This window comes from Rhinoraja longicauda, chromosome 39 (genome assembly GCF_053455715.1).
Source record: "Rhinoraja longicauda isolate Sanriku21f chromosome 39, sRhiLon1.1, whole genome shotgun sequence".
In the NCBI taxonomy this organism is placed as follows: domain Eukaryota; kingdom Metazoa; phylum Chordata; class Chondrichthyes; order Rajiformes; family Arhynchobatidae; genus Rhinoraja; species Rhinoraja longicauda.
In genome coordinates, this window is record NC_135991.1 from 8,854,720 (window position 1) to 8,873,689 (window position 18,970).

Below are 18,970 nucleotides of genomic sequence, written 5' to 3' on the forward strand. Positions count from 1 at the left end.
AAATGCTGGAGTAACTCAATAGACAATAGGTGCAGGAGGAGGCCATTCAGCCCTTCGAGCCAGCACCACCATTCAATGTGATCATGGCTGATCATTCTCAATCAGTACCCCGTTCCTGCCCTCCCCCATACCCCCTGACTCCGCTATCATTAAGAGCTCTATCTAGCTCTCTCTTGAAAGCATCCAGAGAATTGGCCCCCACTGCCTTCTGAGGCAGAGAATTCCACAGATTCACAACTCTCTGACTGAAAAAGTCTCTCCTCATCTCAGTTCTAAATGGCCGACCCCTTATTCTTAAACTGTGACCCCCTGGTTCTGGACTCCCCAACATTGGGAACATGTTTCCTGCCTCTAACGTGTCCAACCCCTTAATAATCTTATACGTTTCGATAAGATCTCCTCTCATCCATCTAAATTCCAGTGTATACAAGCCTAGTCGCTCCAGTCTTTCAACATGTGAGATGCAAATGTGAGTGCTCACAATTACGATGCTCGAGACAATCTAGAGAAACAAGTATTTTATTTGCAAGTCTGCAGAGTTGGGTGCCTTCCCTCTCAAGACACACCGAGGTCGGGAAAATCCCTTCTTTTTATTCACTTCACTTTACAATTGTCACATCTTAAATTCCTCCCCTTCGGGCTCCTTCCAATCGGAGCACTGAGGTGCACAATCTAACGACACCGCCCCTGTTGCCTCCCACATCATACATCGCATGTACATTTAAATGAGGCATCTTGTCATGCGGGGCGTTTTTGCAATATTCATTTATCTCATTAGGCATGCGCAGTACAGAGTAGTTCATGCCCTCTCCCCTAGTGCTCTGGTCATCTTGCCCTCTCTCCTAGTTCTTTGGATATCTTGCCCTTATCCTCGGAACGTCACTATTTACTCTTTGGATATCTTGCCCTTATCCTTGGAACGTCACTAGTTCCTTGGATATCTTGCCCTTATCCTCGGAATGTCACTATTTGTTCTTGCGGTTCTTAGTCAGGTCAGCTATTTCTCATGGTCCTTAGTTTAAATCAATTAACCCTTTTTACTTCTCTCTCACAAACATAAGACAGTCCCGCCATTCCGGGAATTAACCTGGTGAACCTTCGCTGCACGCCCTCAATAGCAAGAATGTCCTTCCTCAAATTTGGAGACCAAAACTGCACACAGTACTCCAGGTGCGGTCTCACCAGGGCCCTGTACAACTGCAGAAGGACCTCTTTGCTCCTGTACTCAACTCCTCTTGTCATGAAGGCCAACATACCATTGGCTTTCTTCACTGCCTGCTGTACCTGCATGCTTACTTTCAGTAGCTCACCCCGGCCACTCCCTCTTCTCCCCTCTCCCATCGGGCCAGAGGTACAGAAGTGTGGAGACGCACACCTCCAGATTCAGGGACAGTTTTTTCCCGGCTGTTATCAGGCAACTGAACCATCCTACCACATCCAGAGAGCAGTGCTGAACTACTATCTACCTCATCGGGGACCCTCAGACAATGGCTTTCCACCAGGTGGCGCTGCGATGGGAGCCTCGCCTACCGTCTGTCTGTCCCTTTCATTTTTTTGTTGTTATTTTTGGTGAGTTTTTAAAGTCTGTGTTAATGTTCTCTGGTTTGTTTTGTGTGGGGGGTTGGAGGAGGGGAAAACTTGTTCTCAATCTCTTACCTTGCCGGAGTTGCGATTGTTTTCCCGGTCGTATCTCCGGTCGCTCTGCTGCCTAACATCGTGGAGCTGGCGGCCTTGCTCGGGGACTGGCTTTGAGCCCCATCGCGGGGCCCATCGGAGCCTGGGTTCCCTCGCCTGGGATCGACGCTCCAACCGCGGCCTGCCGACTTCACCATCGAGGAGCTTTCCATCACAGTGAGAAATGAGGAGGAGTCACTGTGGTAGATGCTCATGTTAAAATGTATTTTGTGTGCCCTGTTGCTTTTTATTGTTACGACCGTACGGCAAATGGAATTCCTCGAGTGTTGCAAAACATACTTGGCTAATAAAGTATGATTATGATCATGAATTGCCTTGTACTAAATGTTTATTCACAAAATGCTGGAGTAACTCAGCGGGTCAGGCAGCATCTCAGGAGAGAAGGAATGGGTGACGTTTCCAGTCATAGAAACATAGAAAATAGGTGCAGGAGTAGGCCATTCGGCCCTTCGAGCCTGTACGCACCGCCATTCAATATGATCATGGCTGATCATCCAACTCAGTATCCCGTACCTGCCTTCTCTCCATACCCCCTGATCCCTTTAGCCACCCATCTAACTGGAAACTATACACTGGAATTTAGAAGGATGAGAGGGGATCTTATCGAAACGTTTAAGATTATTAAGGGGTTGGACACGTTAGAGGCAGGAAACATGTTCCCAACGTTGGGGGAGTCCAGAACTAGGGGCCACAGTTTAAGAATAAGGGATAGGCCATTTAGAACAGAGATGAGGAAAAACTTTTTTAGTCAGAGAGTTGTGAATCTGTGGAATTCTCTGCCTCAGAGGGCAGTGGAGGCCAATTCTCTGAATACATTCAAGAGAGAGCTAGATAGAGCTCTTAAGGATAGCGGAGTCAGGGGGTATGGGGAGAAGGCAGGAACGGGGTACTGATTGAGAATGATCATCCATGATCACATTGAATGGCGGTGCTGGCTCGAAGGGCCGAATGGCCTACTCCTGCACCTATTGTCTATTGTCTATTAACTCCCTCTTAAATATAGCCAATGAACTGGCCTCAACTACCTTCTGTGGCAGAGAATTCCACAGATTCACCACTCTCTGTGTGAAAAAAAACTTTCTCATCTCGGTCCTAAAAGACTTCCCCCTTATCCTTAAACTGTGACCCCTTGTTCTAGACTTCCCCAACATTGGGAACAATCTTCCTGCATCTAGCCTGTCCAACCCCTTAAGAATTTTGTAAGTTTCTATAAGATCCCCCCTCAATCTTCTAAATTCCAGCGAGTACAAGCCCAGTCTATCCAGTCTTTCCTCATATGAAAGTCCCGCCATCCCAGGGATCAATCTGGTGAACCTTCTCTGTACTCCCTCTATGGCAAGAATGTCTTTCCTCAGATTAGGAGACCAAAACTGTACGCAATACTCCAGGTGTGGTCTCACCAAGGCCCTGTACAACTGCAGCAGAACCTCCCTGCTCCTATACTCAAGTCCCCTCGCTATGAATGCCTGCATACCATTGGCTTTCTTCACTGCCTGCTGCACCTTTACTTTGAAATGCAGGCTTGAAACTGGTAATTTTGTGTGTAAATTTTTGTTGTACGCCTCACGCAAGACTTCCCCCTTATCCTTAAACTGTGACCCCTTGTTCTGGACTTCCCCAACAAAGAGACCCTTCTTCAGTTATTCACGTTTCTTATTGTACTGAATGTTAATTCCTTACCATGTATCTGTGCACTGTGAATGGCTCGATTGTAATCATGCATTGTCTTTCCGCTAGTTAGTTGCTGGTTGGCACGTAACAGAAGCTTTTCACTGTACCTCGGTACACGCGACCGTTTACATAGAAAACATAGAAACATAGAAACATAGAAAATAGGTGCAGGAGTAGGCCATTCGGCCCTTCGAGCCTGTACGCACAGCCATTCAATATGATCATGGCTGATCATCCAGCTCAGTATCCCGTACCTGCCTTCTCTCCATACCCCCTGATCCCTTTAGCCACAAGGGCCACATCTAACTCCCTCTTAAATATAGCCAATGAACTGGCCTCAACTACCTTCTGTGGCAGAGAATTCCACAGACTCACCACTCTCTGTGTGAAGAAATGTTTTCTCATCTCGGTCCTAAAAGACTTCCCCCTTATCCTTAAGTTGTGACCCCTGGTTCTGGACTCCCCCAACATCGGGAACAATCTTCCCGCATCTAGCCTCTCCAACCCCTTAAGAATTTTATATGTTTCTATAAGATCCCCCCTCAATCTTCTAAATTCCAGTGAGTACAAGCCCAGTCTATCCAGTCTTTCCTCATATGAAAGTCCCGCCATCCCAGGGATCAATCTGGTGAACCTTCTCTGTACTCCCTCTAAGGCAAGAACGTCTTTCCTCAGGTTAGGGGACCAAAACTGCACACAATACTCCAGGTGTGGTCTCACCAATGCCCTGTACAACTGCAGCAGAACCTCCCTGCTCCTAAACTCAAATCCTCTTGCTACGAATGCCAACATACCATTCGCTTTCTTCACTGCCTGCTGCACCTGCATGCTTGCTTTCAATGACTGGAGCTTTCAATTACAAACGGAGCTCGTAAACTAACCAGATTGGGTTTGCGTTGTATCGTTGCAGGGCTACATGTCATGCACCAGTTCTGTGGCTGCAGCCAGCGCGGTCAGCGAACAGTCGTGACTTGGGTGGACAGCTTCGATGGAGAGACCATCCTGTACTACCAGCTGGACAACAAGTCATTCGTTGCCACCCAGCCTCACGCCCAGTCCCTGGTGGACGACCGCAACGCCAACCTCAAATTCGTGGAGTCTGTGCCCCAACTGGTCTCCAGCCTCTGTGACAGAATCAAGCGCCTCGTTCTCCTAACCAACGTCACCCAAGAAAGGAGAGGTCAGTCAGTGTCCTCAGCTCACTGGGTCATCAGTGATAGGAGCAGAAGTAGGCCATTCGGCCCATCAAGTCCACTCTGCCTTCCAATCATGGCTGGTCTATCTCTTCCCTCTAACCCCACTCTCCTGCCTTCTCCCCGTAACATATATATATCTGTATACTAAAACTCATGTATGTTTGTTTGTTTGTTCCTGAACTAGAACCAAAACGGTACACGATAGCGCGACAATTTTAGGCCCGCCTTCTTACCGTCGTTCCTTCGGTGCTAATGGAAGAAGTTTCATTGAAATCGGTGTTATATTTTTCAAGTTATTCACATTTTAAAGCTTAAATCTATCTCCTAGGGAGGGGGTGGAGGGAGGGAGGATTAGGGGGGTTGAGGGGAATGGAGTGGTAGGGGAGGGGTGGAAGGGGGAGGGGGTGGATGGAGCAGGAGGGGGAGGAAGGAGGAGGGGGAAAGGAGAGGGTGCTGCACCAATGCCGCAAGGTTCGGTGTTGGGACCCCAGCTATTTACGATATACATTAATGACTTAGACGAAGGGATTAAAAGTACCATTAGCAAATTTGCAGATGATACTAAGCTGGGGAGTAGTGTGAGCTGTGAGGAAGATGCAATAAGGCTGCAGGGTGACTTGGACAGGTTGTGTGAGTGGGCGGATACATGGCAGATGCAGTTTAATGTGGATAAGTGTGAGGTTATTCACTTTGGAAGTAAGAATAGAAAGGCAGATTATTATCTGAATGGTGTCAAGTTAGGAGGAGGGGGAGTTCAACGAGATCTGGGTGTCCTAGTGCATCAGTCACTGAAAGGAAGCATGCAGGTACAGCAGGCAGTGAAGAAAGCCAATGGAATGTTGGCCTTCATAACAAGAGGAGTTGAGTATAGGAGCAAAGAGGTCCTTCTACAGTTGTACCGGGCCCTAGTGAGACCGCACCTGGAGTACTGTGTGCAGTTTTGGTCTCCAAATTTGAGGAAGGATATTCTTGCTATGGAGGGCGTGCAGCGTAGGTTCACTAGGTTAATTCCCGGAATGGCGGAACTGTCGTATGTTGAAAGGCTGGAGCGATTGGGCTTGTATACACTGGAATATAGAAGGATGAGGGGGGATCTTATTGAAACATATAAGATAATTAGGGGATTGGACACATTAGAGGCAGGAAACATGTTCCCAATGTTGGGGGAGTCCAGAACAAGGGGCCACAGTTTAAGAATAAGGGGTAGGCCATTTAGAATGGAGATGAGGAAGAACTTTTTCAGTCAGAGAGTGGTGAAGGTGTGGAATTCTCTGCCTCAGAAGGCAGTGGAGGCCAGTTCGTTGGATGCTTTCAAGAGCGAGCTGGATAGAGCTCTTAAGGATAGCGGAGTGAGGGGGTATGGGGAGAAGGCAGGAACGGGGTACTGATTGAGAGTGATCAGCCATGATCGCATTGAATGGCGGTGCTGGCTCGAAGGGCTGAATGGCCTACTCCTGCAACTATCCCCGCGCGCCCTGGAAGTCTCCCCGAAAATGTGGCGCCTAGGCTGGCCAAGGCAGCCAATCTCGACCTCATCGGGACTTCCACGGCTGATCGGCGGGTTGAATTTGCAACCTGCGGCCGGGGCCTCTTGAACTCCAGCCCAGCTGGAGCCGGCACAGGAGAGGTGGTGGTGGTGTTGTGGTCAGGGCACTGCAGCTGAAACTCACCAGGCTGGAGTCAGGAGTTCAAACCCCAGTAAGGCCAAAAGGGAACTTCAATTGGGATCATTATTTACTCTCAGATTACTCAATCAAATCACTCAAAGGTATTTATTCACAAAATGCTGGAGTAACTCAGCAGGTCAGGGGGATTCTGTGTAAAATTGGAAATGAATATCTGCATTGAATGTGTAACCTCCGGAAATGTCGGATGGAGGTGTTGCAAAGAAGATGTTTTATAGGGCAGCACGGTGGCGCAGCGGTAGAGTTGCTGCCTTACAGCGAATGCAGCGCCGGAGACTCAGGTTCGATCCTGACTACGGGTGCTGCACTGTAAGGAGTTTGTACGTTCTCCCCATGACCTGCGTGGGTTTTCTCCGAGATCTTCGGTTTCCTCCCACACTCCAAAGACGTACAGGTATGTAGGTTCATTGGCTGGGTAAATGGTTTTTTTTTAATTGTCCCTAGTGGGTGTAGGATAATAATAATAATAATAATAATGCATTTTATTTATATAGCGCTTTTCATACACTCAAAGACGCTTTACAGAGATTTTGAGAACATAGGGAAATGAATAAATAGATAAATAAGTAAATAAATAAACGAACAGAGAAAGGAGACAGTAGGTGAGGTGACCTTCAGTGGTTGAAGGCAGTGCTGAACAGGTGAGACTTCAGCGATGTTTTGAATGTGGTGAGTGTGGAGGAGTCTCTAACGGTTTGGGGTAGTGAGTTCCATAGGGTGGGAGCAGCGATGGAGAAAGCCTTGTCCCCCCAGGATCTGAGTTTGGTCCGGATGTGGGGGGATAGGAGATTGGCAGCGGCAGAGCGGAGGGTGCAGGTGGGAGTGTGTCTGTGGAGGAGGTCGGTCAGGTAGGATGGGGCCAGGTTATGGAGGGCTTTGTAGGTTATGAGGAGGATTTTGTACTGGATTCTCCGGGGGATGGGGAGCCAGGATAGTGTTAATGTGCGGGGATCGCTCGGCGGCACGGACTTGGTGGGCCGAAAAGGCCTGTTTCCGGCTGTATATATATGAAATATACATTAATGACTTAGACGAAGGGATTAAAAGTACCATTAGCAAATTTGCAGATGATACTAAGCGGGGGGGTGTAGTGTGAATTGTGAGGAAGATGCAATAAGGCTGCAGGGTGACTTGGACAGGTTGTGTGAGTGGGCGGATACATGGCAGATGCAGTTTAATGTAGATAAGTGTGAGGTTATTCACTTTGGAAGTAAGAATAGAAAGGCAGATTATTATCTGAATGGTGTCAAGTTAGGAGGAGGGGGAGTTCAACGAGATCTGGGTGTCCTAGTGCATCAGTCACTGAAAGGAAGCATGCAGGTTCAGCAGGCAGTGAAGAAAGCCAATGGAATGTTGGCCTTCATAACAAGAGGAGTTGAGTATAGGAGCAAAGAGGTCCTTCTACAGTTGTACCGGGCCCTGGTGAGACCGCACCTGGAGTACTGTGTGCAGTTTTGGTCTCCAAATTTGAGGAAGGATATTCTTGCTATGGAGGGCGTGCAGCGTAGGTTCACTAGGTTAATTCCCGGAATGGCGGGACTGTCGTATGTTGAAAGGCTGGAGCGATTGGGCTTGTATACACTGGAATTTAGAAGGATGAGGGGGGATCTTATTGAAACATATAAGATAATTAGGGGATTGGACACATTAGAGGCAGGAAACATGTTCCCAATGTCGGGGGAGTCCAGAACAAGGGGCCACAGTTTAAGAATAAGGGGTAGGCCATTTAGAACAGAGATGGGGAAGAACTTTTTCAGTCAGAGAGTGGTGAAGGTGTGGAATTCTCTGCCTCAGAAGGCAATGGAGGCCAGTTCGTTGGATGCTTTCAAGAGAGAGCTGGATAGAGCTCTTAAGGATAGCGGAGTGAGGGGGTATGGGGAGAAGGCAGGAACGGGGTACTGATTGAGAGTGATCAGCCATGATCGCATTGAATGGCGGTGCTGACTTGAAGGGCTGAATGGCCTACTCCTGCACCTATTGTCTATTGTCTATATTGAAATATATGAAATATGAAATATCTATCCCCATTGCCGAGCGACTTCCTTGGCCGGCTGGATAAACCAGCAAAGCCCTGGAACCAAGAGTGCCAGAAAATCAGTGGTGGGACTGTAATGAGTAAATATTACATTTAAGTGCAAGATTATATAACTAAACTAGACCAAGTGTACCCGTTGGGCCTAAACCTCTCCTGCATTGGTCCAGCACCCTCTCCTCCCCTCCCTGCTCCCTTCCCTCCCCCCTTCCCCCTCCCCTTCCCTCCTCCCCTCCCTCAACACCCCCTCCCCCCCCCCCCCCCCCCACTCCATCCTTCTCAACTCCCTCCTTCCCTAGGAGATAGGTTTAAACTTTAAAATGTGAATAACTTTAAAAATCTAACACCGATTTCAATGAAACTTCTTCCATTAGCACCAAAGGGAGGACGGTGAGCAAGGTGGGCCTAAAATTGTCGCGCGATCGTGGACCGTTTTGGCTGTAGTTCGGGAACAAACAAACAAACAAACGAGAGTTTTAGTAAATAGATTAATTAAGACAGGGTTAAAATATAAAACACAGCAGAAAAGCCAATTACCACCTTTTTGGGCTGATTATAAATTAATGTGCGAATTTACTTCAAAATGTTATTAGTGCACAGTGATATATTCACATTATTTTGTAATGTTTGTTTTTATAGAAACATAGAAACATAGAAAATAGGTGCAGGAGTAGGCCATTCGGCCCTTCGAGTCTGTACGCACCGCCATTCAATACGATCATGGCTGATCATCCAACTCAGTAATCTGTACCTTTTCAGTCAGAGAGTGGTGAAGGTGTGGAATTCTCTGCCTCAGAAGGCAGTGGAGGCCAGTTCGTTGGATGCTTTCAAGAGAGAGCTGGATAGAGCTCTTAAGGATAGCGGAGTGAGGGGGTATGGGGAGAAGGCAGGAACGGGGTACTGATTGAGAGTGATCAGCCATGATCGCATTGAATGGTGGTGCTGGCTCGAAGGGCTGAATGGCCTACTCCTGCACCTATTGTCTATTGTCTATTGTCTATTCTCTCCATACCCCCTGATCCCTTTAGCCACAAGGGCCACATCTAACTCCCTCTTAAATATAGCCAATGAACTGGCCTCAACTACCTTCTGTGGCAGAGAATTCCACAGATTCACCACTCTCTGTGTGAAAAAAAACGTTCTCATCTCGGTCCTAAAAGACTTCCCCCTTATCCTTAAACTGTGACTCCTTGTTCTGGACTTCCCCAACATCGGGAACAATCTTCCTGCATCTAGCCTGTCCAACCCCTTAAGAATTTTGTAAGTTTCTATAAGATCCCCCCTCAATCTTCTAAATTCCAGCGAGTACAAGCCGAGTCTATCCAGTCTTTCTTCATATGAAAGTCCTGCCATCCCAGGGAATCAATCTGGTGAACCTTCTCTGTACTCCCTCTATGGCAAGAATGTCTTTCCTCAGATTAGGGGACCAAAACTGTACCCAATACTCCAGGTGTGGTCTCACCAATGCCCTATACAACTGCAGCAGAACCTCCCTGCTCCTATACTCAAATCCCCTCGCTATGAATGCCAACATACCATTGGCTTTCTTCACTGCCTGCTGCACCTTTACTTTGAAATGCAGGCTTGAAACCGGTAATTTTGTGTGTAAATGTTTGTTGTACGCCTCACGCAAACACTCGGATCTTTTCCCCTTTTTATTTAACCTCACCCACATGCGTGGACGTTAAAAACTCACCAAAAATAACAAACAAAGGACGAGAAGGACAGACCGACTGTTGGCGAGGCTGCCGTCGCTGATGGCGCCACCCGGTGGTACAAGCTGTTTTCTACCTGTACCTCGTTCTTCCATGTTTGTGCAGCTCCATCCAACACCAGGGCTTACACCCAGAGGAAACTAGGCCAGGATTACCTGGTGTGCTGGGCGAGAGGATTCTTTCCCCGTGACGTTAACGTGAGCTGGGTCAGAAACGGAGAGGTGGTGGAGATGGGGCAGGAGACGGTGGACGTCGTCCCTGAAAGCGACGGGACTTACCAAGTCAGGAGCGTACGCCCACTAAATGAAGATGGCGGAAAGTACGTCTGTCAAGTGGAACACGAGGCGGTCAATGGGAAGCTCTTCATACCTCTGGGTAAGAGAGACAATTCGTGAAAAGATCACTCACAGCGATAGACACAAAGTGCTGGAGTAGCTCCAGAATACAGAAACAGGGATGTCATGCTGAGTGAAGGTAGACACAAAAAAAAAGCTGGAGTAACTCAGTGGGACGGGCAGCTTCTCTGGAGAGAAGGAATGGGGGACGTTTCGGGCCGAGACCCTTCTTCAGACAGTCAGGGGAAAGGTAAACCAGAGAAGGTTCACCAGATTGATTCCTGGGATGGCAGGACTTTCATATGAAGAAAGACTGGATAGACTCGGCTTGTACTCGCTGGAATTTAGAAGATTGAGGGGGGATCTTATTGAAACTTACAAAATTCTTAAGGGGTTTGTACAGGCTAGATGCAGGAAGATTGTTCCCGATGTTGGGGAAGTCCAGAACAAGGGGTCACAGTTTAAGGATAAGGGGGAAGTCTTTTAGGACCGAGTCTTTTTTCACAGAGAGAGTGGTGAATCTGTGGAATTCTCTGCCACAGAAGGTAGTTGAGGCCAGTTCATTGGCTATATTTAAGAGGGAGTTAGATGTGGCCCTTGTGGCTAAAGGGATCAGGGGGTACGGAGAGAAGGCAGGTACGGGATACTGAGTTGGATGATCAGCCATGATCATATTGAATGGCGGTGCGTACAGGCTCGAAGGGCCGAATGGCCTACTCCTGCACCTATTTTCTATGTTTCTATGAAACGAGAGATATAGACAGTGGTGGAGAGATATAGAACAAATGAAATAAAGATATGCAAAAATGTAACGATGATAAAGGAAACAGGCCATTGTTAGCTGTTTGCTGGATGAGAACGAGAAGCTGGTGCGACTTAGGTGGGGAGAAAATAGAAAATAGGTGCAGGAGTAGGCCATTCGGCCCTTCGAGCCTGTACGCACCGCCATTCAATATGATCATGGCTGATCATCCAACTCAGTATCCCGTACCTGCCTTCTCTCCATACCCCCTGATCCCTTTAGCCACAAGGGCCACATCTAACTCCCTCTTAAATATAGCCAATGAACTGGCCTCAACTACCTTCTGTGGCAGAGAATTCCACAGACTCACCACTCTCTGTGTGAAGAAATGTTTTCTCATCTCGGTCCTAAAAGACTTCCCCCTTATCCTTAAGCTGTGACCCCTGGTTCTGGACTCCCCCAACATCGGGAACAATCTTCCCGCATCTAGCCTCTCCAACCCCTTAAGAATTTTATATGTTTCTATTAGATCCCCCCCTCAGTCTTCTAAATTCCAGCGAGTACAAGCCTAGTCTATCCAGTCTTTCTTCATATGAAAGTCCCGCCATCCCAGGGATCAATCTGGTGGACCTTCTCTGTACTCCCTCTAAGGCAAGAACGTCTTTCCTCAGGTTAGGAGACCAAAACTGCACACAATACTCCAGGTGTGGTCTCACCAAGGCCCTGTACAACTGCAGCAGAACCTCCCTGCTCCTAAACTCAAATCCTCTTGCTATGAATGCCAACATACCATTCGCTTTCTTCACTGCCTGCTGCACCTGCATGCTTGCTTTCAATGACTGGAGCTTTCAATTACAAACGGAGCTCGTAAACTAACCAGATTGGGTTTGCGTTGTATCGTTGCAGGGCTACATGTCATGCCAGTCTTTCTTCATATGAAAGTCCCGCCATCCCAGGGATCAATCTGAGGGATAGAGAGAGAGGGAAGTTAGAGAAATCAAAATTAATTCCCGCTCGGCTGTAAGCTGCCCAAGCAAAATATGAGATGCTGTACCTCCAATTTGCGCTGGGCCTCACTCTGATAATGGAGGAGGCCCAGGACAGAAAGGTCAGTGTGGGAGTGGGAGGGGGAGTTGAAGTGCTGAGCCACTGGGAGATCAGGTAGGTTCAGGCGGACTGAGCGAAGGTGTTCACTGAAATGATCGCCCGGTCGACGTTTGGTCTCACCGATGTATAAGAGTCCACATCTCGAACTAGGTCACGGTGGCGCAGCGGTAGAGTTGCCGCCTTACAGCGCTTACAGCGCCAGAGACCCGGGTTCGATTCCGACTACGGGCGCCGCCTGTACGGAGTTTGTACGTTCTCCCCGTGACCTGCGTGGGTTTTCTCCGAGATCTTCGGTTTCCTCCCACACTCCAAAGACGTGCAGGTTTGTAGGTTAATTGGCTTGGGTAAGTGTAAATTGTCCCCAGTGTGTGTAGGATAGTGTTAGTGTGCAGGGATCATGGGTCGGTGCGGACTCGGTGGGCCGAAGGGCCTGTTTCCGCACGGTATCTCTCAACTAAACTAAACTGCTCACCTGTGCGAACAGGTAATCGATGATCGGCGTGGATTCATAGTCATAGAATGACACAGTGTGGAAACAGGCCTTTCGGCCCAACTTGCCCACACCGGCCAACATGCCCCATCTACACTAGTCCCACCTGCCCACACCTGCCAACACGCCCCATCTACACTAGTCCCACCTGCCCACACCTGCCAACATGTCCCATCTACACTAGTCCCACCTGCCCACACCGGCCAACATGTCCCATCTACACTAGTCCCACCTGCCCACACCGGCCAACATGCCCCATCTACACTAGTCCCACCTGCCCACACCGGCCAACATGCCCCATCTACACTAGTCCCACCTGCCCACACCTGCCAACATGCCCCTCTACACTAGTCCCACCTGCCCACACCGGCCAACATGCCCCATCTACACTAGTCCCACCTGCCCACACCTGCCAACATGTCCCAGCTACACTAGTCCCACCTGCCCACACCGGCCAACATGTCCCATCTACATTAGTCCCACCTGCCCATACCTGCCAACATATATCAAGTAACACTAGTCCCACCTGCCCACACCGGCCAACATGTCCCATCTACACTAGTCCCACCTGCCCACACCTGCCAACATGTCCCATCTACACTAGTCCCACCCGCCCACACCTGCCAACATGTCCCAGCTACACTAGTCCCACCTGCCCACACCGGCCAACATGTCCCATCTACACCAGTCCCACCTGCCCACACCGGCCAACATGCCCCATCTACACCAGTCCCACCTGCCCACACCGGCCAACATGTCCCAGCTACACTAGTCCCACCTGCTCACACCGGCCAACATGTCCCCATCTACACTAGTCCCACCTGCCCACACCGGCCAACATGTCCCCATCTACACTAGTCCCACCTGCCCACACCTGCCAACATGCCCTATCTACACTAGTCCCACCTGCTCACACCGGCCAACATGTCCCCATCTACACTAGTCCCACCTGCCCACACCTGCCAACATGCCCCATCTACACTAGTCCCACCTGCCTGCGCTTGGTCCATATCCCTCCAAACCTGTCCTATCCATGTACCTGTCCAACTGTTTCTTAAACGTTGGGATAGTCCCAGCCTCAACTACTTCCTCCGGCAGCTCGTTCCATACACCCACCACCCTCTGTGTGGAAAAGTTACCCCTCAGATTCCTAATAAATCCTTTCCCCTTCACCTTGAACCTATGTCCTCTGGTCCTCGATTCCCCAACTCTGGGTAAAAGACTCTACCCGATCTATTCCTCTCATGATTTTATACACCTCTATAAGATCGTCCCTCATCCTCCTGCGCTCCAAAGAATACAGACCCAGCCTGCTCAACCTCTCCCTGTAGCTCACAACCTCTAGCCCTGGCAACATCCTCGTAAATCTTCTCTGTGCCCTTTCCAGCTTGACAACATCTCTCCTATAACATGGTGCCCAGAACTGAACACAATACTCCAAATGCAGCCTCGCCAATGCCTTATACAACTGCAACATCACCTCCACACTTCTGTATACAAAACTCTGACTGAAGAAGGCCAATGTGCCAAAAGCCTTTCTGACCAACCAATCTAAATTATAGAAACATTGAAAATAGGTGCAGGAGGAGGCCATTTGGCCCTTCGAGCCTGTACGCACCGCCATTCATTGTGATCATGGCTGATCATCCACAATCAGTAACCCGTGCCTGCCTTCTCCCCATATCCCTTGATTCCACTAGCCCCAAGAGCTCTATCTAACTCTCTCTTAAATCCATCCAGTGAATCGGCCTCCACTGCCCTCTGTGGCAGAGAATTCCACAAATTCACAACTCTCTGGGTGAAAAAGTTCCTTCTCACCTCAGTTTTAAATGGCCTCCCCTTTATTCTTAGTCTGTGTGGCCCCTGGTTCTGGACTCCCCCAACATTGGGGAACATTTTTCCTGCATCTAGCTTGTCCAGTCCTTTCACGATTTTATACGTCTCTATAAGATCCCCCTCTTATCCTTCTCAACTCCAGTGAATACAAGCCCAGTCTTTCCAATCTTTCCTCATATGACAGTCCCGCCATCCCGGGGATTAACTTGGTGAACCTATGCTGCTCTATAAGATCCCCTCTCATCCTTCTAAACTCCAGCGAACACAAGCCCAGTCTTTCCAATCTTTCCTCATATGACAATCCTGCTATCCCAGGGAGATTCTTTGGGCCGAAGGACCTGTTTCCTTGCCGAATCTCTAAACTCTAAAGTAATAGTTACGTGCACCTTACAATGTGTCTTCTCTGCAGAACGCAAACGGGAGGTGTTGAATGAAGGTTTGATCATCATTGGAGCTGTGCTGGCAATACTAGGAATTTGTTCAGCCATTGTAACCACTGTGGTTTATTACTGGCTCTTACACGGTAAGTTAATGGAGGCTTTCCTCACATTATGTCGACAAAATGGAGAGGGTACAGAGGAGATTTACTAGAATGTTGCCTGGGTTTCAGCACTTAGGCTACAGAGAGAGGTTGAACAGGTTGGGTCTTTATTCTTTGGAGCGTAGAAGGTTGAGGGGGGACTTGATAGAGGTTTTTAAAATTTTGAGAGGGACGGACAGAGTTGACGTGGGTAGGCTTTTCCCTTTGAGAGTGGGGAAGATTCCAACAAGGGGACATAGCTTCAGAATTGAGGGACAAAGGTTTAGGGGTAACATGAGGGGGAACTTCTTTACTCAGAGGGTTGTGGCTGTATGGAATGGGCTTCCGGTGGAAGTGGTGGAGGCTGGCTCGATTTTATTATTTAAGAGTAAATTGGATAGGTATATGGATAGGAGGGGATTGGAGGGTTATGATCTGAGTGCAGGTAGATGAGACTAGGTCAGGGAGAATGGTCGGCGTGGACTGGTAGGGCCGGACAGGCCTGTTTCCATGCTGTAGTTGTTATATGTTATATGTTATTGACGAAGGCCGCGGACGACAACAGTTTCAATATTATCTGAATGGTGTCAAGTTAGGAACAGGGGACGTACAACGAGATCTGGGTGTCCTAGTGCATCAGTCACTGAAAGGAAGCATGCAGGTACAGCAGGTAGTGAAGAAAGCCAATGGCATGTTGGCCTTCATAACAAGAGGAGTTGAGTATAGGAGCAAAGAGGTCCTTCTGCAGTTGTACAGGGCCCTAGTGAGACCGCACCTGGAGTACTGTGTGCAGTTTTGGTCTCCAAATTTGAGGAAGGATATTCTTGCTATTGAGGGCGTGCAGCGTAGGTTTACTAGATTAATTCCCGGAATGGCGGGACTATCATATGTTGAAAGACTGGAGCGACTAGGCTTGTATTACACTGGAATTTAGAAGGATGAGAGGAGATCTTATCGAAACGTATAAGATTATTAAGGGGTTGGACACGTTAGAGGCAGGAAACATGTTCCCAATGTTGGGGGAGTCCAGAACCAGGGGCCACAGTTTAAGAGTAAGGGGTCGGCCATTTAGAACGGAGATGAGGAAAAGCTTTTTCAGTCAGAGAGTTGTGAATCTGTGGAATTCACTGCCTCAGAAGGCAGTGGAGGCCAATTCTCTGAATGCATTCAAGAGAGAGCTAGATAGAGCTCTTAAGGATAGCGGAGTCAGGAGGTATGGGGAGAAGGCAGGAACGGGGTACTGATTGAGAATGATCAGCCATGATCACATTGAATGGCGGTGGGTGCAGGCTCGAAGGGCCGAACGGCCTCCTCCTGCACCTATTGTCTATTGTTTAACCAATTTATTTACCGTCAGGACATCTGACAGGTAGATTGGAGGCGGCAGTTTAAGCGTGGGGAATTTCGCGATGTTTCCGAAGACGGTGTAATCTCTTAGCCAGGTGCTAGTTTCACAAAAAAAGTAACTAGTATCGACCCGGCTCGGCATTGTCGTGGTCATTGTCGTGGTCATTGTCGTGGTCATTGTCGTGGTCATTGCCGTGGTCATTGTCGTGGTCTTTGTCGTGGTCATTGTCGTGGTCGTTGTCGTGGTCGTTGTCGTGGTCGTTGTCGTGGTCATTGTCGTGGTCATTGTCGTGGTCATTGTCGTGGTCGTTGTCGTGGTCGTTGTCGTGGTCGTTGTCGTGGTCGTTGTCGTGGTCGTGGTCGTTGTCGTGGTCGTTGTCGTGGTCGTTGTCGTGGTCATTGTCGTGGTCATTGTCGTGGTCATTGTCGTGCTCATTGTCGTGGTCATTGTCGTGGTCATTGTCGTGGTCATTGTCGTGCTCATTGTCGTGGGGTAATAGAAAATTTCGGCCATCTGCTACGACTTTGGCAGTCGCCTTAAAAATCGCGTAACTGGAACAGGCCCTTAAGTTAGAAAGAGGGCAGATTTACGAGGATGTTGCCAGGACTCAAAGGCCTGAGGTACAGGGAGAGATTGGGCAGGCTAGGACTTTATTCCTTGGAGCATAAAAGAATGTGTGGTGAACTTATAGAGGTGTATTAGATCATGAATAGATCAGGTGGACGCACAGTTCTTTTACCCAGAGTTGGGGGAATCAAGATCTAGATGGCATAGGTTTAATGTGAGGGGGAAAGATTTAATAAGGAACTGACGAGCTGCCAGGCTTGTTTCAATGTTGATGCCAAACACGTAATCTCTCTGTTTCTTTGTACAGGTGGCAAGAAGTCAGGCATTCATCCAACAGGTGAGCTAAAGTCTCAATAGCTTTTGTATAATGTACACATAGACAGAATTTACCACTCACTCTTTCATCAGGCTCAGTGTCGCCATCTGTCAAGTATTAGCCGGGACATCCCGGATTTTTAGCTAAATTGGTTTGTCCCGTACGGGACCGCCCTTGTCCCGTATTAGGCCTGGGGGGGGCGCTGTAGGCCCAGACTCTGTAGGCCCGGATAGTCTAGGCCCGGACGCTATAGGCCCGGGGGGGCGCTGTAGGCCCTGACGCTGTAGGTCCGGACAGTGTAGGCCCAGACGCTGTAGGTCCAGACGCTGTTGGCCCGGACACTGTAGGCCCGGGCACTGTAGACCTGGACGCTGTAGGCCCGGACAGTGTAGGTCCAGACAGTGTAGGCCCGGATGCTGTAGGTCTAGACGCTGTAGGCCCGGACGCTGTAGGTCCGGACACTGTAGGCCCGGACGCTGTAGGCCCAGACGCTGTAGGTTCGGACGCTGCAGGCCCGGACGCTGTAGGTCCGGACGCTGTAGGCCCGGACGCTGTAGGCCCGGATGCTGTAGGTCCAGACAGTGTAGGCCCGGACAGTGTAAACCCGGACGCTGTATGTCCGGACAGTGTAGGTCCAGACAGTGTAGGCCCGGACAGTGTAGGCCCGGATGCTGTAGGTCCGGACGCTGTAGGCCCGGACAGTGTAGGCCCGGACAGTGTAGGCCCGGACAGTGTAGGCCCAGACACTGTAGGTCCGGACAGTGTAGGTCCGGACAGTGTAGGTCCAGACAGTGTAGGCCCGGACAGTGTAGGCCCGGACGCTGTAGACCCGGACGCTGTAGGTCCGGACAGTGTAGGCCCAGACACTGTAGGTCCGGACAGTGTAGGTCCACTCAGTGTAGGTCCGGACAGTGTAGGCCCGGACAGTGTAGGCCCGGACGCTGTAGGTCTGGACAGTGTAGGTCCAGACAGTGTAGGCCCCGACAGTGTAGGCCCGGACGCTGTAGGCCCGGACGCTGTAGGCCCGGACGCTGTAGGCCCGGACGCTGTAGGCCCAGACACTGTAGGTCCGGACAGTGTAGGCCCGGACACTGTAGGTCCGGACAGTGTAGGTCCAGTCAGTGTAGGTCCGGACAGTGTAGGCCCGGACGCTGTAGGTCTGGACAGTGTAGGCCCGGACGCTGTAGGTCTGGACAGTGTAGGCCCGGACGCCTTCTAATGGAAGTTACCTAGCAACCCGCCTCCCGGCCCGGGCAGCCGCCATTGGTGGAGCGGGAGCACGTGGTCGCTGGCTGGGTGAGGTCACGTGGGGCGCGGGGCGGTGACATCACCTTGTCCCTTATTTGGGAGTGAGATAGTTGGCAACCCCTAATCAGGCAAGAGGTACAGAAGTGTGAAAACGCACAACTCCAGATCCAGGGACAGTTTTTTCCAACTGTTAATCAGGCAACTGAACCAATGTTTAAGAAACAGTTGGACAGTTACATGGACAGGACAGATTTGGAGGGATATGGGCCAAACGTGGACAGGTGGGACTAGTGTAGCTGGGACATGTTGGCCGGTGTGGGCAAGTTGGGCCGAAGGGCCTGTTTCCACGCTGTTTCACTATATGACTATATCCTCTCACCAACTGAAGTGCTCCTTGGTGGCCTTTAAACTATATTTAATCAGACGTTATCAATGTTACATTAGTTTTTAGTTTAGTTTAGAGGTAC

At 49.5% G+C, this 18,970-nt stretch overlaps 1 protein-coding gene across 1 annotated transcript in view; it reads left to right on the top strand.

Annotated features, from left to right (window-relative positions):
• Positions 1–1,739: 1,739 nt before the first annotated feature.
• Positions 1,740–18,970, top strand: part of LOC144611188 (major histocompatibility complex class I-related protein 1-like) — a 29,843-nt gene continuing 12,612 nt past the window's right edge. The window contains exons 1-5 of the mRNA XM_078430240.1: positions 1,740–1,877; positions 4,277–4,546; positions 10,100–10,369; positions 14,914–15,027; positions 17,247–17,276. Coding sequence (XP_078286366.1) covers positions 1,859–1,877; positions 4,277–4,546; positions 10,100–10,369; positions 14,914–15,027; positions 17,247–17,276 — 703 coding nt within the window. The 5' untranslated portion in view covers positions 1,740–1,858. The remainder of the gene's footprint in view (positions 1,878–4,276; positions 4,547–10,099; positions 10,370–14,913; positions 15,028–17,246; positions 17,277–18,970) is intronic.